Below are 26,287 nucleotides of genomic sequence, written 5' to 3' on the forward strand. Positions count from 1 at the left end.
TCTTGCTCCGTTGCTTGCTTTTCCGGATAGTGATTATTATGTTCAGCTTGCGTTGTTGCGCTAAGAATATAATGCGATTTATAGTATTATGTTCAGTTGCTTCGCTCGTTTAGTTTCGTTTTGTTTTGTTCCATTGCTTGTTAAAGTCAGTTCAATATCCCGCGCAGTGGATCTGTGATCCACTTGGGGGATCGTTTTCGTGGGGGGGTTTGGAAATAAAATCATCACTTTCGATCACATCACTGAGACGACTCCGACGTCGGCGAGCCTAATCCGGGCGGATTCGTCTGGCTCGATCCATTCCCTCGTTCGTCCATAGCATCTGGCGGCGTTTGGGCCGGTTAGAGCTTATCGAGGAGATTCGAAACCAACAGTGGAGCCAGTGCACCGTTTGGATCTAGCTTTCCGGAGCTGGTTGAGGTCGGTTGCTGCTGTCGCTTAGGTTTGTGGCGTGTTTTGGACCACTTTTTCGATTTGCCATTGTTTTTACTGATGTTCGAGGATGAACTCGTTGGCGATTCAGTACTGGAGGAGGAGGACGAAGATTTGCACTCGCCAGGAACGGGAGGATGGTGCACGGTGCCACCCGCCAGCTTGCAGCTCTTTAACGAGCTGGGTAGATGCTCGGAACGGTTGCAGTGTGGCGTTCGAAGTATTCGTATGCTTATTCCGCTCGATTCTGATGGTGCATGGGTTGGGCTGTGCTCCACCGTTTCGTCAATGTATTTTGCAGGATAAACTGCAGCCTAGGGATTAAAATAGAACACAGTAGAGCATATTATAAAATAACCAGAGAACAATGGAGGCGCCAGGTTGCCCAACCAAACGAACACAGGAGTTATGAAAATGTGAATGTTTATGGTGAGATGCACAATGAAAATATGAGCTGACTTAAATCTGTTGGAAGTTATATTGTAAAATGTTTCCAATACTTAATATTTCACATGAGTAAAGCTTCATATTTAATTGAATTTAAGTAAAGCTAAATCAAAATAAAATACGTTTTAGTTCGCAGTCACAAATATTACAATAAGAAAACTATTCTTGAACCTAATGTAATTTGATTCTGAATAAATCACAAATTGCTAACCGTCCACATCAAATATCCATCGAAGGTGTCAAATGGAGGCGCCCAGTTGAGTTCGATATCCTATGCTCCACCAGGCACCTCCACTGAAATGTATGAGTTGGTTATAACTATTTGTGTACTTCGGTCATCACAATAAATTATTTGCAAACTTGTTTTGTATCACGAAAACCTTATCTTTGATATGAACAATTAACAAAACCAATTGAATACTCTAACCTACACGAGTTTTCTATGTTTCATAAGCACACAGAACGTTAAGCGGCCTTTTTCAAGTCACTTGGTTTTTCATTTTAAAATTAAAGAAAATAAAATGTAGTTACGTCAAAACTACTATCGTGTTGTGCTTCTGGATGTGTAATACATGATAAGTTATTTTAAAAAATGTTTAAAAGCGTTTACATTTAAACAAAATATTTAAATGACAAAATGTTTTATTTCAAATTTTACACCGAACCAATCTTAAGCAACCATGAATCGATAAAGAAGAAAACATAATCCTTGCATCTACGTGAATATCAAATAACCCTCATAATGTTCCACGTGGCAAATGGAGGCGCCCGGTCGGTCACGATTTCCTACGCAGCACCAGGCGCCTCCATTTGCCTCCGCACCTCGGCAAGTGTCGACGAAATGAAACGAATAAAAATGAGAAGTGAAACACATAAAAATAGAAGAAATCCATCAACATTGCTCTCCTCCAATCCCATTCCGAAACCAGGCCGTAGGGCTCGACTCGGGCACACGAGGCCGGCACGAAATCACTTACGCAATCTTTTATGCTGCCGCTTCTGGTGTCTTCCTTCGGTCGGATGCCGGCGGTGGGATAGCTGTCACCGATTGCGTTCACGGTGTCAGGGCTGGTGGTGGACGAGGTGGTGGTGGAGGCGGTGGAGCTGCTGGTACTCCCGCTGTCGTATATCATCGCCCGGTTGCGAAGCTCGTGCTTTATGCTCCAATCACGGAGATAGATATCGTTCTGTATCGGAATGCCGCCGTTCGATAAGCGAACTATAAATTGCCATCTGAAAAAGATTTATGGACGCAAAAAGAAGACGCAGTTAGGGTAGGGCGCTGGGAGGCTCTGACTGTCTGGGTGCCACGAGTTGAGCTCCGCTTTCCGAGGGCTCCAAGTTCCCGAGAATGGAGGGCTAGCCGGTGGGAAAGGCTGGGAGGCGGAACATAAAATCGGTCCCCATTCGAGCGAAGGCACTCCATTTGGACTGTGCCGTTCTTCAACTCAAACTACTTTACCATTCGGTGCAGTTTTGCTTTTTGGCTCGCACTGCGGAATACGGAATAGAAATCCGTTGAATGGAACCGGATTTTCTGCGGATTCCAGTGCGTTGCTACGAAAGGGATCGTAAATTCTGCCACTTCGCACCGGCTCGGCCCAGTGATGCTTTCTGCTTCCTCTTTCGCATTCTATTAACCGTGCGGAAGGCACCTAACCAAGTGTAGTCGGCGACTAGGCCACCCGACCACTTTCCAACTAGAATCCGAACCAACCCTCAGGGACACTATCGTCTCCGTACTCAAGGCACGCAGCAGAGGTACGGCCGACTTCCGACGAAGTGCGAATCCGACAAAAACCCGTCCCGGCTTTCGACAGTCTCCGTCGTTGTCGCCGTCGGAATATCATGGTGTCAGGGATCAAGAATGTCATCTCTGCTAGCGAAGGAAATGAATTATAAATTATTCTCCACCGCGGCACATGCCCCTCCCGTAACCGACGCCATCGGGACGCACTTCGTTTGCAACATTGCGCTACGCAGAGGGAGTACGACGATTGTGGTTTTGCGCCACCAAGGTGCAAACCGCCCGATGCCTGGCCGAAGGATTACTTTCTGCCTTATGAAGCTTTCGTCGGGCGTGATTGAGTGCAGCTTTTTACGCTTGGCTTCCGGACATTTTCGTTCTCATGCTCGGTGCCTACAATTTCTGTTGTAATATCCAGTGGCTACAAATTGTGCCACGGCTTCGAGGTGATTCATTTGATCGTGACAATATTACATTGATTGTGACATCGGTTGTCTTGACAGAGTCAATTCCGGTGATATCGAACAAACATCGCGCTTTGCATGCTGGAAGGAAATTGAAACATGTCCTATGGAGTTTACCGTTAATGGAAACTATCAGCCTTTGGATTATATAAACGGTAGTTGGTTGATCTTTTAAAATTAAGATTTAGCTGCTCCACATCGACGGTTTTGCAAGGAAACAAATTTCACTTTATTTTTATTTGTTATTATTTTTATTGCAAATATGAAATACATTCTTTGTTTAATGAATTATTTTACTATGTTTAAAAAAAATTCTGCATCCCAAAACAATCATATCCATTAGTATTAAAAGTATTGTTTATCATATTTTTCCAACAAACAAAATACTATTTGAATTTTCAAAAATAAAAAACATAACATAAATCCAGCGCAAACCGCAAGGCAATCTTAAACAAGAGGTTAAATGCTTTCATCAAACAACGAGGATTGTTTCACTCTCAGCAAACGCTGTACTGATTGCATCTCGGATAATTTCCCCGATTCTTGTTTCCAGCATCTGATATCATCCCAAATTCTCCACACTAACCTTCGCCCCACAATCGACACAGTCAAATCGAGCGTATCCGTTCGATGGATGCAGGCTGCTGTGAAATTTGTTAAACAATCAAAATTATCGTACCATTTCACCCCATCGAACCACCCCAAACAAGGGGGAACGGATGGATCGACGCTCGCAAATAGCGCTCATGCGAAACGATTGATTAATGTTCGGGTGCGGTGCGCTCGAAATGAAATTGTTTCATCACCCATTTGGGAAGCTGGGAAGGGATCTTACTCCGAGAAGAGACGCTAGCGAAAGGGGTCGGTTCCGTGATGGAACACGTAACACTTACCTCAGCACCATTTGATGTAATCGCGACTGTTGTCCCATTCGGCGCAGGCAGCGGCAGGCTCCAATCACGGATAATTGATGAGTTTCCATTATTCTGATCCCTTCCTGGTATTGTTTGAACGCCTCCAGCAGCATATCTGCACCAGCGGACCGGATCGGTTCAAGTCGGATGCGGGAGTAAAGTAAAGAAAAGGACATGAAAAGAGAACAAATGGTTGCGAATAAGGGGCTCAAATAAAAAAAAGATGCTCAACTGGGACAATGTGAAACGCACATTGCTATTGATCATGGCCTAACGCCGTTAAGGTGAGTTGGATGGAATGAAACAGATGAGTAAAAGAAACAACGGCCTATTGGAGACCTAAAAAATTAACTAAATGCAAAAACAGTACTACATATTCATCGGATGATTTTATCTTTTACTGAAAAATAATATAATAATTTAAAAACATAAGACAAATGAACCACCTTGTTGCTCAAATACAAGAATAAAGAGCATCTTAATTAACTGAGGGGTTCGGTTTTGAGTAAAGCAGTCGTTAGATATAAAATTCAACATTATCAAAGTTTAATTTAAATCAACATTCCGAAGGTGCTAACAATTATTTGACAATAAAAAAAAAAATCAACAACGGTACAGATAGTTCCATAGCCCGAAAAACAAAAAAAGCTGTATTAAATAAAGCTAAAAAATAAAAAAGAAACCATTGAGTTAAAATGGTTTCACAATTCTCATCACATTATATTAAAAAATTGTATTGGAGGTAATAAACATAAAAAATGTGAAATTTACAACTCAATCTTTCGTTCTTAATTTATTGACGTTAACTTTTAATATCTTTGTTGTAGTTAAAATATTATTCCAACAATGAATAACTAAAACATAATTCAAACAATGTCGATAAGCTACGGTTAACATATGATAAAGAAGCCTTGGGTGCTTTGAGATCATTACATACGTAAGTCGGTGTTTAATGGTGAATAATTGACACATACTTTGTTCGAGCAGCCAGTCACCGTACTGTCGACGCAGATCCGCATTATACGGGCTAAGCCGGACGATCCGGGCCAGAAGTTGTCCGGCGGCGGCCGGTTGCTGCCCGGCGTTGTACAGTTTCACCAGCTCGAGGTAGGCGGACGCGAACAGCGGCTCTAGCTGAATGCACCGTTCCAGCATCCGGACGGCGTCGGCCGTTCGGTTCGATTTCCTGCTTTCCGTGCAAAATGGGAGAAAGGGTGAACGAGAGGATTAAATTGATTAGAAACGTCTCGGGGTGGCAACGGTGGCGACGTTCGATGGCCGAGAAGCCTGATCACCGGATGTTGCTCGTAATTCGTCCCAACAGTAGCGGCACGGTCTCAGTTCGTTTGCGCAATTCGATGTGATCAAAATCAGATGGATTCCCTTTCATCGGGGATCGGGCGCATCCGGGCGTTCGTTAATAGCGGTGTGGGGCCAAATTGCTAGAAAAACAACCACCACGCAATTCCGCAACAACTAACCGATCTTCTTCGTGGTGCTTCCACCACCCATCCCAGATTTTCCGCGGCAGAGCCATCAAACCGGAACCGAGCGCCAGAGAAACGAGTACGAATCAAAGCGAAAGTACGAACAGGTCGGTTTCAAGCTTACCGAGCAGCTATGAATATTTTATAATCCTTTTCATTCAATGTGCTTTTTTTCTGCAATCGGTTTCCCTACCGTTCTCGTCCCTCCGTACGCCCTTACTTTTCTTCCTTAGGATTGCTCTGAAAATAAAATTCCTAACTCCTACCGTAAATAAAAAGCGCGCTGAAACGGCGCTGTGTTCCTTTTCGGTCGACTTGCTTTCTTTTCACCCCACGTTTCCTCTTATTTACAATCAACCACTCCAAGGAGCCCCAAACTGGGATGAATGGTAAAGGAAGTACCCTTTTTTGTAGCTCTTGGTTTAACAAAAACTAGGAGGGAAATAGGGAAAGTATATTTATACAAGAGTTTTCCCCGTTTGCACCACAAAGTAAAAAAGAGTGGGTTCCAGTTCGGTCGGTTTTCTCTGTGGCCCTGAAGAATGGCTGCTTTTTTTTCTAATGAAGCTTCTTCGCGAACGAGATGGCTGGAACGTGAGGGGCGGAAAGCCAATAATGACGACGATCATTATCGTGAAGATGATGATGTAAGCTGTTCTTGTTTTACTACGATTCGTCGAATGGCGCGAATTTTTCCCTTCTTGCGCCCAAAAGTTTTGCCCACGGTTTGTGGGCGTCGTTAATTTTGATGACACGGCTAAAAAGGCTTTCGTTGGCAGACTATCAAATTTGGAAAGCAAGCTATCGTTGACTGAAGAAACAAAATAATCCAATCAAAGAAGCAACGATAGATTAGACAACCAACCGACAGCTGTTTGTAAGGTTGTATTAAATCGGCATTAGTTATGAAAGAACTAAACAGTTCAAACGAATAGCATTTTCATATGCAGAGTAAAAGTAGTGGGAAGCAATTGTGTTGTGAAATAGATACAACGACTCTCAGTCACGATGTTGACTAAGCATGATCGGTCAACTTTGGTCAAACTTTCAACACCGTATCGTGCGAGAAAGGGTCCGGACAGTGCCGTAGTTGTGTGGTGTCAGAGTTCTTGGAACAATGCTGACGAGTTTTGCGGGGGTTGCTATTGCCACGATCTGTCACCAGCCGGGGATAGGGTAATTTTTCAACACGAAAAGTTTGCTGTGAGATAAAAATCTCACATCTTTTTCGTCCCATGATCAGAATGGGAAAAAGTATTTGCTTGAATATTGGTTTCGTTGTGATTATGCTTCTACTTTAAAAATTTAATAAAAAATGAAGGATTAATGGAGAGGAACATATTTCCGTTTAGTTTACAATCCTATAGTTTCCAGGAAAACTATCGTATTTATGGGTAATATTCTAAACGTATTTAAAAAACAAACAAACAAAAAATTAATTTCATTGTAAAGAGTTTGCGACGTGATTTCAATACAATCTGCATGTCTAATCAATCAAATGAGAAGCTGTATTTTAGCATAATTGTTTCAATTAAGAGTAGTTGCATTCACTAAAAACCATTGTTTTTTTTATTTCAAAATTTTGCTAAAAAATTAAATTAAAAACAGATACGGTCAGATGTCATTTTGTTTTAGTAAGATAAAAATTAAATTTCTTATCGTCAACAACAAATTACTAAAAACATCAAACTATTCACGATTGCACAAAATCAGTTAGGTTATGAGTAAATATTCCATAGTTCTATAATATATGTAACCTATTTCATTATCTATATCATTTAAGCTTGTTTTAAAATTATTTGGAAATCCATTAGCACTACAGTTTTTTTTAATGTTTGTGATTAAAGTAATATAGAATTCAGAATTTCAAAACATGCAAAACTCATTTCAAACCACAAAGTAATAAGTTTACATCGAGCCCTAAGTGGAAGTATCTTCCAGGCAAATGACGTTCTAGCTTTACCCGGGGCAGGGCGTAATCACCAGTATCTGTTAGCTATCCCTTGATCAAGAGAAACTTTCCACCCACAGGTGGCCCCTACCACGCTCGAAACTGGAGACAAGATTACATAGTGGACTAAGTTTCATTACTCTTTGACATGATAGTACGGAAACAAAGCCCGACGGACGGGGCGGAAAGTTGGCCCTAGATGCCGTGTGCAAGATAGGCCCGCGTGTAAGTATCCTTTTAAAAACGTGCCACTCGAAGGACTCGCTAACGGAGCCGAAGAACGGAAAGCCATTTCGACGGCAGTGCAGTAATATGTTCCCGCACGAAAGTGTTTCGCACGGAGCAGACGGAGAGTGGCTCGGCGTGGTAAAGGAAAGCGAACCCAATCCCGAAGACGCTACACATTCGGGGCGGGAATTAAAGCAAACACACCAGAGGAGCAATTATAATTTCTAAGCTGGTACTAATCTTTTAAGTAGAAGAACACCTGCTTCGTAGCCCGCGTTGGGTTCGTTCTTTGGCTTCGTCGCGGGGTGAAACCTGTTCACGAAGGAGAGGGAGATCATTCGAGCACTCTAACCCGGGGGCTTCCCACACTGCACGGAAATAGGATTTGATCCCGAAGGACCAATCCTGGCGAGGAGCATGAACATAGGCCAGGCGAGCGTTTCGCGAAATGGAGATAGGAACACTATGGAGGAGTAATGTTACTGCTGGCAAATTTTCTTATGCTTAAGCTACTCAAGGGCTGGGTTTGCCTTAAACAGGTTCAGACATTTTCACAATGGGCCACAACAGGTGGACAAAATACTAGCGCACCTGAATTTGAGTCATGATGTAAGAAAGCTTTGATACAAGATAAAAAAGTTGTTTTGTAAGGTTATTTATTGAAGTTATCATTAAATGGAGGTATTTTAAATGAACTTCTTCACACAGTGTGCCGCCGAGTGAAATAGCTGCGCTTTGTGCAGCAAGGAAACACCCAGACACGAAGCACCAAAGCGAACGTCTTCCACAGCTAAGCGGTATACAGGCAACCCGCTGGGAGCTGGAAACCAAGCAGGAAGATTTAAGCAAGCGATAGGATTAAAGTATAATTAAAGAAACGTAACAGTGACGAGCTCGAGCGGACCGAGATGATCGCACGACCAAGAGAGCTGCACGAAAGCTCCCAGCTGGGAACGGGAGTTCGTGCTTTTAATTTTCCCCATCACAATTACAGTTGCCTCGATGGCGAAGTGGTTGCTTATGGGTCTTTTTTTTGTGTCAGAGCACATCTAGAACCTAGAACCCATTGGAAAGAGTCAAACAAAGCAGGAGGAAGCTCAGTGGTCTCAGGAAAATCGAATCGAAAGTCCCTTTTCCGCATCCTCCTGTGGTTCCATACCCTTTCTTGGATGGCATCGAGCAATTGGTAGTATGGCAAAATTAATTGAATCTTATAAATTAGAGAAAAACCTGACCCATCCAAGGGACGATCACGTCTCGGAGGGGTCGCGTGTCGCTCGGCAAAGCAATGCAGCACCAAATTGGTACCGAAAAGAAACTCCAAAAAACCTTCTTCTTTTCGAGGGTAGATACTCTTTGATGGACGCTCGGCGTTACGGCTGTCGAATGGGAATGAAAAAGGTAACCTTACCGCCTCATTGGTTCTGCAAAAGCGATTAAAAACACGGTCATGGTCTTTTTTTAAGTAGAGAACAAAACATGAAGTTTTAAAGTGGTTAGCAACTGTTTGAATGTTTCGTGTTTTAGAATTTTATTTCATTTTCCCTTTAAAAAATGGGTTAATTCCAACGATAAACATTAAATCTTTAAACCATCCAAACTTCACACCGTTAGAGATACATATAATCGACAACAGTGTTTTACCGCAGACAGAAACAAAACTTTCCTTGCTCATTGGTGTGTCGTAAAATCAACTTTTAAACTCTGCGACAAAAATCAACAGTCGTTACCGGTTTTGGTCTATCTTTCCGCTTGTCTTCTAAGTGATTACCGAAACCGAGAGCATTGGTGTGCGGGAAAAAAAAATTGGAAACCCCCCCTCCGGCGGGGATAAGTCAGAAAACGAAACGAAACTAAGCACAAGGGACGGCGCGTCGTAAAAGTTCACCGCGAACAGGCCAAGAACGGACAAGGCCAGAGAAATAACATTTAATGTGCCGTAATCCCAAATTCCCTAATTAAATTCCACCACTCATGGCACTTGACCGGCCGCAGGACGGTGAAACATGAGTTCAGTTCGCGCACCGGGGAAGTGGTGGAGAGGTTGGTGTGCAAAAACCGAATCAAGGGACAAATTGGAAAGTGCTCGCTGGAAACGGCAGGAAAAACGGCGCGAAACAATGCGATTGAGAACATGGATTCGAGAGCGAACCGCGTTGATGAGCGTTCCATCCGAGGGTGGTTGTGACCGCAGGCTAAATGAACTATCGATCAGACGGGACCCTGATCTTTCACCCCCACGACCCATTCCCGACCCCCACCCCTCTCACCTGTACAGCTGGCCCAGATTGTAGTGGGCGTTAATGTGTTCGGATGAATATTTGATCGCTTCCCGAAAGTGATACTCGGCCGTGGCGAACTGTGGCATCAGCGTGCCGATGTTGTTGTGGGCGCTGGCGTACGACGGCCACAGGCGCAGTGCCTCGCGGTAGTGAGCGATGGCCGGCTCCGGTTGTGACGAGTCCCGCAGGAAGTTGCCGAAATTGTAGTGCATTTTCGCGTTGTGCGGTAACGTTTTCAGGCCGGACCTGGGCGAGGAGGGAACACGGGCAGAGCAGTGACGGGTCAGCATAATGCGAGAACATTTTAATTGATTTCCATTTGTGGCAAGCAAGCCGATACCGTACCGTAACAGGGCTTCGCGTGAACTCCAGTCCTGGTTGCGGGCGATGGTCTTCAGGGTTCCGGCGGTCAACAGAATGACGCCCAGCAACACGATTGGCTTTCGCAGGGCAACGGACCGCTCCCAGATCCGCTGAGCTCCGTATACAACTAGAATCAGGCAACCCATGCTACGGGAACAGGGAAGAAAAATATCAAGGTAGAGTCAGTTTGAATGTACGGTTTATAAAACAAACTACACTATATCGTGATGTATGTTAAGTTTACACAATTGACCCCAGCTGTGTTATTTAATCAATATATGGATTTAATTTCTTTCTTCACTTAATTCATGCAAGATAAGACTAAACAATAAGTAATTTCCTAAATTTGAAAAACCTTTACAGGTCTTGTAAATTAATATTTTTTATCAGATACTGCAACTGAAGTAAAATTTTAACGTTATTTAAATCAAATTTGTAAGGGAAATACAACGCTTAACAAGTTAATGAGGGTTTTGCAAACAGTATCATTGAGGCAAAAGATTTTAGGGAGCTCCCATAGTCTAAGTAAATCAGGTAAAATAATACAAGATTAAATAAATGATATTTTCTTATAGTTATTAGTTTTTTTTTAAATTAAAGGATTTGCAAAAACGGCTGAGTGGAAAATGTTACTTCTTTAAAAAAATGATAAAAAGTTTGGTGTTAGGATATTTCAAAACGCCATCCTCGCTTCGCAAAACTTAACCGAACAGTTAATTATCAAATCAAAACTTCTTAGTCACCGAACTTTTTTCAATGTATAAAATGTAACGGAAACAATATGATATGCAAACATAATTTCATAACATTACATTTAATATTATTTAAGTAAATTTAAATGAAAAACAATGCCAATCTGTCAGAGTGACGAGGAGAAGAGTGTAAAATGTAAAAAAGTGTGAGCTTCCGAGAACGGGAGCAGAAAACAAACACAACACTTACCTCGGAATGTAAAGTACACGCTCGGCCACAACGAAGCCCACCGTAACAACTAGATTAGTGGCGGGCAGGAACGGCAGAACTAATAATAGAAACCCTAATACTACCGGCACGTGACGCTGATGCTGCGAAAAGAAGGACGGTGGAAAAAGAATGAGACACCAACAGGAGGGGAAAATAAAACATAACAGAACAATCTTATTCTTACAAACACCCGCCCTCTTACAAACACAAACATTCACACATCTGAGGCAGTTCAGCGAAGCGAAAGCGAAAGGAAGACGATCTTGTGATGAGTGAAGTAAAAGATGAAAAGAAATCGAACGAAGGAATGGCTGAGAAAGCAAAATCTCTACCCTTCCTGTCGAATGCAGAGAACGAAAATCTTTTGATTGCAGATTTTCTCCGCACTTTGGATGGTAAAATCAGAGAATATTCTGAATCGTAAAAACACCCACTTTTTAGACTCCAATGACTCAAGTTAGAGCGTCGCCTTAGGTCTGGTAGATCGGGAACGATTGGTGGAGTCCGCTTTTTAAATTCTTATGTTTGTAACACACTGCTTCGTCAATGGTTATAAGAAACACCTTTAATAAGTTCTTTTTGAATACATGATGGTAGAAAAACTTAGGCAACCCCTTTTAATTTTCCAACTGCTCAAACATAACCGAAGATGCTACCTTTATTCTGCCCCATCTGAAGTCCTCTGTCGTGTATAAGCAGCTTAAGCTTCCGTAAGCGACGACTAGCCGTTTATTTTTCCTATCCACTGAGCACTTAATACCTTTTCTTTCTACCATTCTGCCAAGATTGGGCGGGAGTGTTGCATTCGTGCCATCCGCCCGAGATAAGAGAATGACGCTTCCAACCCCAAACCATCCCGTCGGAAGTTTTCCGCCCACCAGCAAAAAATTACAACACGGCTCCACCGGTCCATATATTACCTAATGAATACGAATGAGATACGAAAGTTTTTCGCTTTCGCTTTAGGTGGTTCCCGTGGTGGGTGGGAGCATGCAGAAAAACATGCACGTACAAGCGCACGTACACCGGCGCACAAATAAACCCGGACGCCCCGTAGAAGTCATTTGAGGAACCCATAATAGAGTAATGATGGCTGGTGAATCGGAAAACAGAAATCCAAACCGGCGGCTACGGCAAGGTTCGGGACGTGTTCGGACTGGGAAAAGCAGTGGGCGAACAGGGTGTTCCACCGAATCTGCAAGCTCGACAAACGAAGATTCCTTGTCGCAAACGGTCTCAGCTTCACCGCGAAAAGCAGAACCAGCGAAGGGAAAGTTTAACTAAAAGTTTATTTAATTTATTCATAACGTTACACACCGTACCTTGAAGAGTTTGCTTGTTTTTTTTTCTCAGGTTGAAATGTTTCGGTGTATGGAAACAATATACTTTGAATTCCGATTTTCAGGGTGTGGTCTATCGATACAACTAATCTAACAAACAATTATATCAACATGTTCGAACAATCAATCATTGTAAGTAAACAAAGATAACATCATATACAATTCTAAAATGTTGATAGTTGATACAAACAAAAATAACTCATTCAGCTAGTATTGTTGTATTGGGTACATCGAGCACACAAGAATTTGAACATCACTTTGATTCAAAAGTATTTATATTGCTTAAAAGATTATAAGAAATCGAATTTAATTTTCATCAATTGATGAACATACTTTCGAATCGATATGACGGTAGACAAACAGCATGACAATGACTCCGCAGTGTCAATTGTTTATTTCATGTAACACTACTTAACAAGAATGTTTGTGGTTATAGTGGGAAAGAATATTTATTCGTTTTCACACAATAAAATAAAACAGATACATGCAAATATTATGTATGGTTAGTCATTTTGTATAACAAGCAGAATATGTGGTTTTTTAAACTTTAATATAGTATCGAATGCGGTAGGGACCAACTATCTAGTAGGTCCCAACTATCTAGTAGCAGATGATCCACGACTATCTAGTAGGCCTTTAACGGATAGGCATGACCGCAGACGGGCGTTACGCCATGACAAAGAAAAAGAAGTATCGAAAATTACATTTCAAATTTTTAATATGATTTGATATTTTACCTCTGGCAATTACTTCGAAACTCAAACATAAAATTAAGATCTTTTGCCTTTGTACTTTCTCTGTGTATTGGTATTAAATAAGAAAACATATGTTGGGAAATATAGGGTAAGATGCTTCGATCGGGCAGGATGCACTGATATGTTTTAAGCTGAATTCAGTAATTTAAAAATAGATAACGCCAAGGAATGTGTTTATTAACGTATCTAGCACATCCTATGAGACATTCAAGGCACAACACTATCATATCGTAAAGAAAACTAGGAAAAAAAAATAGAATCAATCGATTTATTAATAATGTTTTACTTTTCTACTATTAGCAATCAACCTGGCATTTTCAAGTACCTGAATATGTTTTTTTAACAAATAGCAATACATCTCAATATTTTAACTAAAAGACAAAAATTGAACCGTCCCAAGATTGTTACAAAATACGTCGGCCCAGGTGAGGCAAGACGCTCTATCATTGAAAATGCAAACAGATTGAAATGTCATAAACAGATTGATCAAAATATTCTATAACTGTTCGAAAATCAGTAACGAACTTATACCAAAACTGTCTTTCAAACAAGGGTCGTCTTGCTCCTTGTTTACGTCGCGGTGCATTCTGCCCCATCGTTTCGGCAATCTTTCCACACAATTATTAACCAAAAGGGCCTTAGAAACCATATTTAACAAAAACTGTGCTAGTTTAATACAAGATATTTAAAAAGCCAATTATTAAAAATTTGAATGTGTTTCATGAAAGGAGCAGAAGAAAATAAAGTTTTTCGATTAAGGAGGCATCTTGCCCTACATTACCTTACATTGTCTTCAATCAACCGTTCTCTCAGTGCTATTTCATTGCAAGAACATACTGTCTCATTATAAACTCCTGATAATAGCAAAAACAATTATTTCTAGGGGATACCCAAAAAACCAGTCAGAATTGTATCTCTTCGATTCGGGTCATGCTAACATGATAACAAACATACCAATCTGTGTGATGAATGTAGTTGTGGGAACATTTGGACTCTGCCAAAACAAGCTGAAGGCATTTGGTTATCAGTAGAAGTGTAAACTTGCATATAATGACTGTCAAAACTTCAGTTCTATTTCTTGCTAGTCCATCGTGACCCAATCATCTAGCCATACGTACGTGTGTGTAATAGACATACGCCATAGTGGTGTAATAGATCACTGATGAAATCAACACTGTTTTCAGCCGTTCTGGTGGTTTTAATTTATGTAATGTGTAGGAAGAAGAATAAGACGGACCTCACTTCAGGTTTCTTTTTATTCCGGCTTTCACATGTTCCAAGTTCCAATTGAGACTATCTCTATCGCCGGGGATCGCCTCTTTTATATTAATTCTGTGCGTGTCTGCCCCTGCATTCCTACATGTATGCCATTTGATCGGAAAGTTAAGTTAAACTCTTACTTAATCAATAAATAGAGTTGAGGTTACGTTAATTTATTTGCGGGCACATTAGTATCATTATTGCCGGTATTAAAACCATTCGAGCCGATCAGAACTATAGCTTGACAATCAGCAACTACAACCCAAGCATTCCTTATGTGAATTTTTCGATACTTATCGAAACTTATTGCAACGAAGACAATCCGAATTCCGTCCAAAATTCAGTGATAGTTCCACAAAAGATGCCCAAAATGGTACACTTGTATATGAGTGACAACTATCACCAACTAAAAAGAGAAGTAATCTGTCAACCAATAATTCTTCTTGATTCCAGCCCATTGATCCACCGGAGAATACAAGTTATATGTAAACAGAGAAAATGAGTTCATTTTTACACAAAAAGTTAGTACACAGCACAATGCTTCATGTTAATGTATTAGGATTTGCTGGGATTTTTGGTGGTTGCTTGAGGTTTTAAAAACGATTTAATCAGTTCAACAGATTTTTTCTGATCAGGTTTTTTTTAAATAAATTTGAGCGATTTAATCAGCTCAACTATGGTTGCTAACAAACTTACTTCGTTGTTGGTCCAAAATGATCACAAAGAGGCCCGTAGCAGAAGAGATCGGATATTATTCGATTGCATAAAAAATAAGGAAAGCAGTACTTTAAAGTTGTTTGTTTGTTGAACGGGAAAATACATACAGTAGCTAAAGTAGTTTTAGCGATGGTAAAAGGTAAGCTGTCTTCAAAATTTATCAAGAACCGGGTGAAAATAGGATGACAACTTGTACCTATATTCGAAACTTTTTGCACAGCAATGTAAAAGCGGATGTTGGATCGCGACAGCTCTCTTTTCTTGTAAATTGTGCACTTTCTTGTGGCAAGACCATGTTGTCCTTCCTTTTCCATCAAACATTCCCACGACCGTCGTTTGAACCATGGATGATCTGCTTACCGTTTCAATCGAATCTGGGAAGGAAAATATGGTACGATTTGTGCCAAACATCATTGTGCTCGATTATCTGACCGCAATTGATTCAAAGAACGCATATTTGATCAATGATGTTTTCTTAAGGTCCGTATGGTTATCAAGAGGAGGCTTTGACTAGACTAGAACCGTTGATCACACCGATTTGCAATGCGGGAAACGGATTTGCATTATCTTCGTAAAAGTTGATCGCATGTTTTGAGTATGAGAATGCCAAAGTAACTCAAGCGAAGGTTATTGGAAGGGGTGTACAGTATGTTACATGTTTTCTTAAATAAAAAAAATACCGACTTATACTATATTCGTATAGCTACTGGGTTACTGAACGATGAATACGAATACGCTTTGGATCTGCAAAATTATATCAACAGATATAACTTAACTCTCGTAAAATTTAAAACCACTTCAGCTCCCGGGTTGAAGTAAAAAGCTTGTGCGAGTTTTATTTTAAATTAAAAGGAAATTGGTCCAATATGGCACTTGCAGAGGTAAGCTTTCCGGGTGGATATATCGTGCAGTCGAATTAGTGATGTGCGCTCTGAGTGAGAATAAGTGAGTGATTCGAATCTTAATATTGAATGAACGATTTAAATCCTAACAGATAGTTTTTGTGACTCCCTTTGATTTGAATCCTTAACTGGGATTCGAATCCCAAAGGAATGAACAAGTTGGTAAAAAAGTCGCTAGTCGCCATAGAGATTCGAATCACAACTTGGGATTCGAATCCCAAGTTTAATATATTTATATAGTTTTAGTAGCCAAGTTTAATATATATATATTATATTTTACAAAAAATGATCAAATGATTCAACACACACACACATGTTGAAACCAAGTTCTATAAACATATTTGTTGAACCTTCAAGATGAAGATTTCAATGTCAGTAACTGAGCGATACGCTCTCAGCATCACCGGTTTAATCAAATTGACCCAACGATGTTCTTGGCGCTCCATTCGCCGGCGATAAGGCGGGCTTTACCAAAATCAATTTAGAGCCGGGGAAATCCCTGCGATAGCAGCTGGATGCGCTTGGGAGCAATTTAATAAGAAGAGGTGGTTCAGTACGACCACAACTGGCGCGAATAAAAGAGGTCTCACTTATTCTCAAAAAAATGAGCTGGGCAAGGCAATCCGTGTCGATTGTTTTGGCGTTTGCTCTTGCTTTACTGATTACGACTAGCAATGGGTATGTAGAGCGGCTTGAAATCAGCTGGGATGAGAAGTGATTGGTGTGATTCAAACGTTTACATTTTTTACAGGCTTCTTGTTCTGGGGCCGAAATTTTTTCGATCCAATCAAGCCTACACCGTGGTGATAAGCAACTTCAAGTCGCGGTCCAATGATGTCAATATTCTATTGCGAATGGAAGGTTACACGAACGATGAAAAAGAGGTTCTTAATTTGTCTAAAACTGTTTTCGCCCATAATAACTCAAATACAGTCGTAAACTTTGAGGTAGTGTACAACAATTTAGCACCAACAAATTACATAAAATAGAAAACAGCTTCAACTCATTTGAATTTTGCAGGTTCCTCCAAATCTTCCAGTTGGTCAATACAAATTTTCTATTCTTGGTCAAGTTGGCTTCAGCTTTTATGAGCAACTATCGTTAGTTTACTTAGACAAGAACCTGTCCGGCTTGATACAGTTGAATAAACCCGTGTTTAAGCCTGGCGATAGCGTCCATTTCCGAGTTGTCGTGTTGGACGCTGCGTTGAAGCCTCCGGTGGCTGTGAAAACAGTTCAAGTCACCATAGAAGATCCCAATGGAAATGTGATTCGCAAATGGTCTAGAGGACACTTGCACGTAGGTGTATTCGAGGGTGATCTTCAAATATCACCGCTGCCAATCCTGGGTGCATACACCATCAATGTGACCTCGGATGGAAACCAGCTGGCATCAAAAGCATTTCAGGTGAAGGAATATGTGCTATCCTCGTTCGATGTGCAGGTTTTCCCTGCCGTGATTCCCTTGCTTGAACATCAGGGGCTAAGCCTTATTGTTGCGGCTAAATATTATACTGGTCAGCCAGTGAAAGGCACGGCCAAGGTGAAACTGTATCTGGACGATGACGTACTGGAGCATTCAAAATCAGTCGACCTGTACGGCCAGCAGCAGATCGAGTTCCGATTTAACTCACCTTTGGAAATGATCGAGGATACTTTTGAAGCACGCGTTAGTGTAACCTTCACGCAGAAGAATACAAGTAAGAGCGATCCAAGAGATTGAAGATGAAATATTTCCTCTGGTTTTTAATCTATATTTTTGTTCATTCCAGATCAAACTGTGACTAAAGACGAACATATTAAAATCTTCAAACGACAGTTTCAAGCGGAGTTAATCTATGAAACACCAATGTTTCATCAGGGTTTCCCTTTCAATTACATGCTACGAATCTCGCTCCAAGATGGTACTCCTGCGAAAGATGTTGCGGTTCAAGTAATTGAAGGGCAATCTTCAGATAGTTCTGATAAAAGTTTCGAAGTTGAAAAAACTGCAAAAAGTAATAAGGACGGAATAGTCAAACTAACTATTCATCCTAAAGATACTACAGATACAATTACATTGAATGTAAGCGATGGATTTTCTTATTTTCAAAATCTTTACTCACTATTGAATCGGTTTTCTTTCCAGGTTTTGATTGATGGACAAGAAATTGTTGATGATCAAATAGGTAGACAACCGTTTGGAAATGCCTTCATTAAAGTGGAGCAAGTATCTGTGTAAGTTTTACAGCTCGATCATAGCGAAATCTGAGATTGTTTTTAAATAGTACAACATGCATATTTATAAACATCTTCTTTTGTCGTCAGGTCAAAGAGCTCGGTCCAGTTGATGGTGAAATGCAACAAACAACTACCTTTCTTCATGTATTACGTGATATCGAAAGGAAACATAGTTGACACAGGGTTTGTACAGTCGAAGCAGGCGACTTCATACAAACTACAGCTCGACGGCGTCGGTAAACTGATGCCAAAGGCAAAAGTTTTCGTGGTCACCGTGGTGGACAAAGTCGTACTGTACGATATCGCTGAAATCGTTTTCGATGAGCTTCGAAACAATGTAAGTGCACACACATCGTGTCCTTCCGAACTTACAAACCAGTCACATTTACTTTCTTTACAGTTTGATTTAAAGCTGAATGAAAAGAAAATGAAACCTGGCAGCCAAATTAAACTTAGCATGACCGGTAGCCCAAATGCGTATGTCGCTTTGGCTGCATACGACAAAAGTTTGCTCCAACACGGCGAAGATCATGATCTGCTCTTTCAAGACATTATGAATGCATTTGACGGGTTTCACGAGCTCTCCGAGAACGAGTTTGATGTATTTCACGTAAGAGCTGCAAAGATAGATGGCTTACCAATGTTAAATCGAGTGTGCCTTCACATTTTGTGTTTTTATTTTCAGAGCATTGGTTTGTTCGCACGATCTACCAGCGATGTAATATTTCCATTCGGTAGTATTGCCAAAGCAAACAAAATCTATTTAAAAAAAATATTTAACTAACATTTGTTTCATTTCTAGCTAACGATAACTCAGGGCGCTTTGGTACAACAAAGCAGAAACGTGCTCAAAAAAAGTTCGTATCATTTCGAACTAACTTTTTGGAGTCGTGGTTGTGGCAAAACTTGACCATCGGTCCGCAAGGAACCGCGCTGTTGCAGGAAACTGTACCGGACTCGACCACCGCCTGGCATCTTACTGGGTTTTCCATTGACCCCGTGCTCGGACTTGGAATTTTAAAACGCCCAATCGAGTTTACGACCACCCAACCATTCTACATCGTGGACAATCTGCCGTACTCTATCAAGCGCGGTGAGGTAGTGGTTTTAAAGTTCATCGTATTCAACAACTACGCCTCAACGTTTACAGCCAACGTGACACTGTACAATGTGGGCAATCAGACTGAGCTTATTGGCCGCTCAGTAAAGGGTAGGTAGGTTCGCCTTTTATTTGGGAACGTATGCTATCCGTAATATCCTTTTTCATTCACAGATACCAGCTACAGCAAAACTATCAACGCCTTTGCTAAAGCCGGAACGCCAGTGTCGTTTTTGGTGAAACCCAGGAAACTTGGTGAGATGTTGGTACGGGTGCAGGCATCCATCGACCAAGCAACGGACACAATCGAGCGTGTTATTCGGGTAGAACCGGAGAGTTTGACGCAGCAGAAGATGGTGTCCCGGTTCTTCTCCCACGACCTGTACCTGAATAAGACGTACGCGATGGTACATACTGAGGACAAAAAGGCTGATACTGGTTCGAAGCGGATAAAATTTTCTCTTACTCGTATGTAAAAACCAATACCTCTCAATGAAAAAGATGTCTTCGAGGGACTAATGAGTATCGTCTTCTTGCAGCAAATCTGCTTGCGCCGGTTGCCGCAAATCTGGAGAATCTGCTAAGCGTACCGAGTGGCTGCGGGGAGCAGCAAATGGTGCGCTTTGTGCCCAACCTTGTCGTACTCGATTACCTCACCGCGGTTGGCTCGAAAGACACTCGACTGATCAATAAAGCAACCCAATTGTTGCGGCAGGGCTACCAGAATCAACTGAGGTACCGTCAGCGCGACGGCTCGTATGGCGTTTGGAGCCACAGCGGTGGAAGTGTGTTCCTTACTGCCTTCGTCGGGAAATCGCTGCAGGCAGCGTCGAAGTACATATCCGAGATTGACGCTAGCAAGGTGACGAACGCGTACGACTGGCTCGCTTCGAAGCAGCACAGCTCCGGACGGTTCGACGAGATCGGACAAGTCATCCACAAGGACATGCAGGGTGGTTTACGCAATGGCATAGCACTAACGGCGTTTGTGCTGAGTGCGTTCCTGGAGCATCCAGAGACTGCGAGTAAGCACACCAAGGTGATCGAAAAGGGCATCCAGTATTTAACGAGCAACTTACAGGCCACGAAGGATGCATACGACTTGTCCATAGCGACGTACGCGCTGACGCTCCAAGGCCACAGCACGAAGAACGCATTTCTGGAAAAACTCATCGGGTTGTCTACGATCCGAAAAAATGGTACAGAGATGTTCTGGGAGCGCAAGTCAGGCAGCATCGAGACCACCGCATACGCACTGCTGTCACTCGTGCAGACGGAAAGGTACATCGAGGGAACGCAAATCATGCGGTGGTTGGTGCAGCAGCGCTACGTCACCGGTAGTTTCCCACGCACGCAAGACACCTTCGTCGGGCTCAGAGCGCTGACGCGTTTGGCGCAAAAAATATCCCCCTCAAGAAATGACTACTCGGTTCAGCTACGGTTCGCAAACAACAATCGTGAGTTCCGTATCTCGAGTCAAGATCTCGTCCGGATGATCCACGAGGAAACTGTAGACGACATCACCGGGATTGCGGTTTCCGTGTCGGGAATGGGCTTTGGTCTGCTTGAACTTACCTACGCGTACAGCGTAGATCGTCGTAACCTCTCGAACCAGTTTACTCTGGACCTTGAGAAAACGTTGTCCAACTCCGGATACAAGCTAGATCTACGCGTGTGTGCCAGCTATATTCCCAGGCTCTCGGACACCCTCTCCAATATGGCGTTGGTGGAGGTAAATTTTCCGAGCGGTTACGTTGTGGAACGGAGTCCTATTACAAATGCATCCAAACTGAATCCAATCCGGGTAGGTGGTCATCTAAACCATTTCAGATATAGATCCCTCTACTTGCTGGTTTCTTTTCAATTAGAATATCGAGACGCGTTTCGGAGGAACGTCCGTTGTGGTGTACTATGACAACATGGGAACAGAGAAAAACTGCTTCACCGTAACCGCCACCAGGCGGGCAAAGGTTGCACTTAAACGCCCTGCTTACGTACTCGTGTATGATTACTACGAAATAGGTAAGAAAAAATACTGTACATGGTAAGGAAGTAGTAGTGTAAAACGACATGTTGTTTTGTTCCAGATTTGCAAGCGATAAAGGTGTACGAAGTAGACAGTCAAAGCATCTGTGACATCTGCGAGGGGGATGATTGTCCAGAAACATGTTCTTAATTGAAAGAGGTTTAGTACAATGTCAGACCTCATGTAAAAAACAAACTTGAAGAATAAATCAAACAAAATGTGTGTATATGTTTAATTTTTCCAAAATCAAATGTCTACACTAACATCCGAACATACAAGCTGTGACGGTGTAGTAGGATTTTTACCTTTGTAAATATAAATAAATGTAACAACAAGCGAATCATGATGTAAGCTCAATCTTCCTAAAAGAGCACCGACGAGCTCTGCCTCAAATGACACTAATGACTCAATCCGACAATCTATCGCGCGTGTAGAAAGTCCACGTCACCTGCCACTTGCAGCAGCGAATGTTTTCGCCATAAACAAATCCCACATTTCTCAAACAAACGACAAAAGCTTTCGCATAACTCGCACAACAATCTGTTCCGGATGACCAAAGATCTAAGGAGAGAGCACATCATTTATCTTATGCTGTCATGATTCCGGCGCTCTTGCAGTCGTCGGTATCGGTTATCCGAGCGTTGGCGTCGGGCGGAAAGCTCCGGCGTTGACAAGCAGTACAGTTTATTCCGACGATCATACGGCCGTGATCTCCGAAAACAACAATTTATAGCTGACGTAATCCCCGACAGCGATCCCGAAAAACCAATACAACCCGGGCGTGCTGTCAATCATGGCGGGCGCCGAAGAGGGTTCGTGGACGCCGGGAAACGCTGGCAGACTTCTTCGACTCCGGAAGGCCGAGAATGGCAGTCGCAAAATTTATAGCACACCAAACTTCCCAGCGTCTAACGCGCTGAAAGCCATCAACACGGTTTTCCGACGAAACATTGGGGCTGGAGTGTAAGCCACCGGCGGAAAGTAAAAGTTACATAAAACGTCATTTATCTAATTCACTTATCAATTTACTGACTGCTACATTCCAGCTGTTTGGCAGTCTGTTCGATCTCTCCGAGCACATCGGGTCGGGTGATGCTGCTACCGTTTCGTCGGAGCAATTCTTTCACATCGAAAGGTCGAAGGATCCGCCATTCCTCTCGCCCGCCCGCGCGCTCAACCGCCCGTCGGTTTGTGGCCCGCCCTTTTACCCTTTGACCCGCCAGCCGATGCTGCGACCCATCAATCAACAGCCGCAAATAACAATACTAACAACCATGGGGTTGGGTGTGCAAGTGAGGTAGTGCTGGGTATAGCACATACTCCGAGCACTCGTTGTCGTCGTCGTCGTCGTCGGCCGCACTGCCCTCGGTGTGGAGCATACGGAGCGAGAGGTTGTTCTTGATTGATTGATAACACATAAAAGCAAGCAAATGGTGAAGTGTGGCCCGGCCGCACACATCATCGCATATGTCGGTCGTGCGGGAGCAGCACCACACACATCAACGAACTGGCAGGCGGAGGACTTTGACGAACAGCACATAGACGGAGGTATAGCGATAGAAAATACGAAACTCTACTGATCTGACGCAGGTTCTAACAAGCGAATAATCACTATGCGTTTGAACAGACGAATGGCCATATTTTAAAATCTCATGGGATTTATTTTAGAGCCAATTTTTATAATTTTGCAATTTGAGACATTTTTACAGCACATACTCTTGGCCCAAAACAAAATTGTCTAATAAACCTACCAAACATTATGCATGCATCAATCACAGGAACTACATGCAATAGTCAATCCAAAATGTGCCAAAACAGCACCGAAAAATCACATCAAAATAGATCCAGCGATAGTCAACAATTCGGTCCATAAAATAACTTAAACCTAAAATATAAACCTTTTCATAAATCCTAAAAGTTTCCATCATTGAAGTGGAGAGCTGTTCTAGCATATCATCGTAACAACAACACAAAGTTAAGGAACCATAAAGCATTCATGGAATAAAATCTTCCAAGTATACGAATAACAAATACAAATTGACAATTAATACCAAACAAACATTGACGGAATTTGTAAAGTGAAATCAGTTTTAGTTGCAATATTTTCATATTTACATGCACTGATTACCAACTGATAGCCAACAGGAGGACATAAAATTTCTTAATAATTGATGGCAGCAATTTGGTTTTTACCATAAAACCTATGCTTTGTTCTCACTGTGCCTCCTGGTAACTTAGTATGTTAGTGAAACGCCATTCTGAGCCTCTTTCAATATATCGACGGTTTGTACATTCCCCTTCCCCGGTTCTGCCTGTAATGAGGTAGCAGGCCTGAAACTGATGTTTTCTGACGGAGGCATTAAAACAGAATAATATGATGTGGTTCTGGTTACCTTGCAACCGCCTTTAGTAGATGTTTTTTTTTCCTGCAGCGGTAGATCGCTTACGAAAGCTAAATCGAATGGAGCCCTCGCAATATTGGTTAACTACAGGACGGACGGGGCTGATGTTGATCGGAAGGTGTCGACGTACGCGTAAGAGTGCGCTCGGTTGTGGGTTTGAGGTCGGTCGGTTCCCTGTGAAGTGGTATCCGGCGCAGCCATGGATAATGGCTGCGATGCCACGCACGGGGGAGAAACCCGTGAAGGCGACGGGCTTGGGTGATGATGTTATTCGCTACTTCACCGAGTGCTTGGGATCGAGGAAATTAGATGAACCAGAATACATCGGCTAGGAAATAGCGTGCGCAAAGGCGGTCGGAAGAAAAATCTCTGCCTAAACGAGAGATAAATCAACGGTACCGGAAGTGCCGGCATCACTTACATCATCAAGGTCTTTATTTTATTTTGGATTTTCCTACTCCACTTCGTCTTCTGCGCGGCTTCGTGTGGATTCTACAGAAGCACACTGAAGATGTTCGTGCCGCTTCCGGTTCCAAGCCGTATCGAATACTCCTGACGAAGGATCCACTGATGGTGGATCATTTGGTGTGAGCCGTTGCGGAACGGCGGCTTCAGGCCGGACAAAATTAAGAATGAGTGATTGGGAAATGAAGCCCATTTGTTCTAATGAGCTGTGCGGGGTGGGCGCCGAGATTGACTGTATTGAGTCACGGGATGCTTGCACACTGCGAGGTTCCTGCGAAACGGAATCTTATCATGCACACATTTTTTTTTGCCTGTTTCCCACTCCATCTTCAACGGACGGGATGGAATTGAATCTGGTAAGGCCTCGGTCCTACAATGGTGAGAACAGAATCAATCTAAGGCCCAGTGAAACGTAGTCAGTGAAAAGACTCCCGCCATTTCCTGCCGAAACGTTATGGTGAAGTACAAAAATATCCCCGACACTCAACATGGTGTCCTTCTCCCGTTGGCCGGAAATTTTGTTTATTTTTGAATCTAGCATTTCGTAAGGACATTTCACCAATCTTTCATTCTCACCAATACGTTTATTGCCAGTGATTTCTCTTTCTCGCAATAAAAAAAATCCATCTTGTTATTGATTATTCTGCTTTCGTTTTTATTCGATCAGCCCCTCCGGTGCCACTTCTTGTTGCCTTGCCGGGGTGAATAATGAACATTGGGCACCTAAAGTGACACGCCATCGTTATCCTTGATTGGCAGAATCGGCGGAGATTGTCACAATACCCGCATCGAAATGTATGCGTGTCAGCGTCCTTCGACACCAAGTGGTGTTATCGTTTGTTAGGAGTTAGCGGCAAGATTCTGTGGTGCGTCTTTGCAGAAAATGCGTAAACAAGGTCAATAGGAGGGTATCTTGTGACGAAATTTAAATGTTTTATTTAAAAAGACGAGGTTTACAAAAGGTTCCATAGTGGTAACAATGTTTGGACAAACATTCCAGCACAAAAGAGTTAAAATTAGGTGAATATGGTTTAGGAGCACAGTAAAACATAGTTTAAAGCACTATCAAACAGTATGTTGTACGTATTATAGATATTAATGAGGAGAATTACTAGAATACAAAGTTCACCAGTTTATTCAGACCAAGGAAGTTGATTATTATTTGAAATATATTTAGTACAGTGCTAAAACAAGTATAGAAACTAAGTCACGTACGGTGGAGACAAATTGGTTTGAAGGAAACAATTATAATAAATCACTTTCCATCCACCCCAGAGGAGTTTTATTTTCCCATCGTTAGGATGATAATCCGCGACCACTTTTCCAGAGGCGCTTAATTAATTTGCTAACTATTCTACGCGCATGTGCATCGTTTGAATAAATCCACCCATCAGCGATACCATCTGGTATTGAAATAGTAAAAAAAAACCGGGGAGAATTGTAAAACAAGCAGAACAGTCGCAAAATGGAAAACATGCGGTGACGATCAGATAGATATATTGAATCGTTTGGAACGACGAACTGCAAGTGCTCATAAAAGAATGAAAAAGCTGGCAAGAGAGGGAGGATTTGGGTTGGAGGGTTACAAAAACAGATAGATACGAACATGATGACGATCGGCGAATCAATCGACGAATTTCCACCATCGTTCTACCAAGCGGCCAATTAACGTCAATAAGCAGCTTGCAGCGTTTCAATAAATATTCGATGCATTACATCAATCATCATCGATCGGAAAGCTTTCCTTTTCGGCATCCGAACGCAGGGAGGAGAAAAAACACTCCACAGTTCCCTGAAGAATGGTTTTGGCTTTCGTTTTTCCCT

The 26,287-nt window shown here is 42.2% G+C and overlaps 1 protein-coding gene across 1 annotated transcript in view; it reads right to left on the bottom strand.

Annotated features, from left to right (window-relative positions):
• Positions 1 to 341: 341 nt before the first annotated feature.
• Positions 342 to 26,287, bottom strand: part of LOC131285641 (protein O-mannosyl-transferase TMTC1-like) — a 63,796-nt gene continuing 37,850 nt past the window's right edge. Inside the window, exons 7-13 of the mRNA XM_058314499.1 lie at positions 11,258 to 11,379; positions 10,298 to 10,462; positions 9,941 to 10,198; positions 4,979 to 5,190; positions 3,984 to 4,119; positions 1,857 to 2,112; positions 342 to 746 (exon numbers count right to left, since the gene is read on the bottom strand). Of these exons, the coding sequence (XP_058170482.1) occupies positions 342 to 746; positions 1,857 to 2,112; positions 3,984 to 4,119; positions 4,979 to 5,190; positions 9,941 to 10,198; positions 10,298 to 10,462; positions 11,258 to 11,379 (1,554 nt within the window). The remainder of the gene's footprint in view (positions 747 to 1,856; positions 2,113 to 3,983; positions 4,120 to 4,978; positions 5,191 to 9,940; positions 10,199 to 10,297; positions 10,463 to 11,257; positions 11,380 to 26,287) is intronic.

Source organism: Anopheles ziemanni, chromosome 3 (assembly GCF_943734765.1).
Source record: "Anopheles ziemanni chromosome 3, idAnoZiCoDA_A2_x.2, whole genome shotgun sequence".
NCBI lineage: Eukaryota > Metazoa > Arthropoda > Insecta > Diptera > Culicidae > Anopheles > Anopheles ziemanni.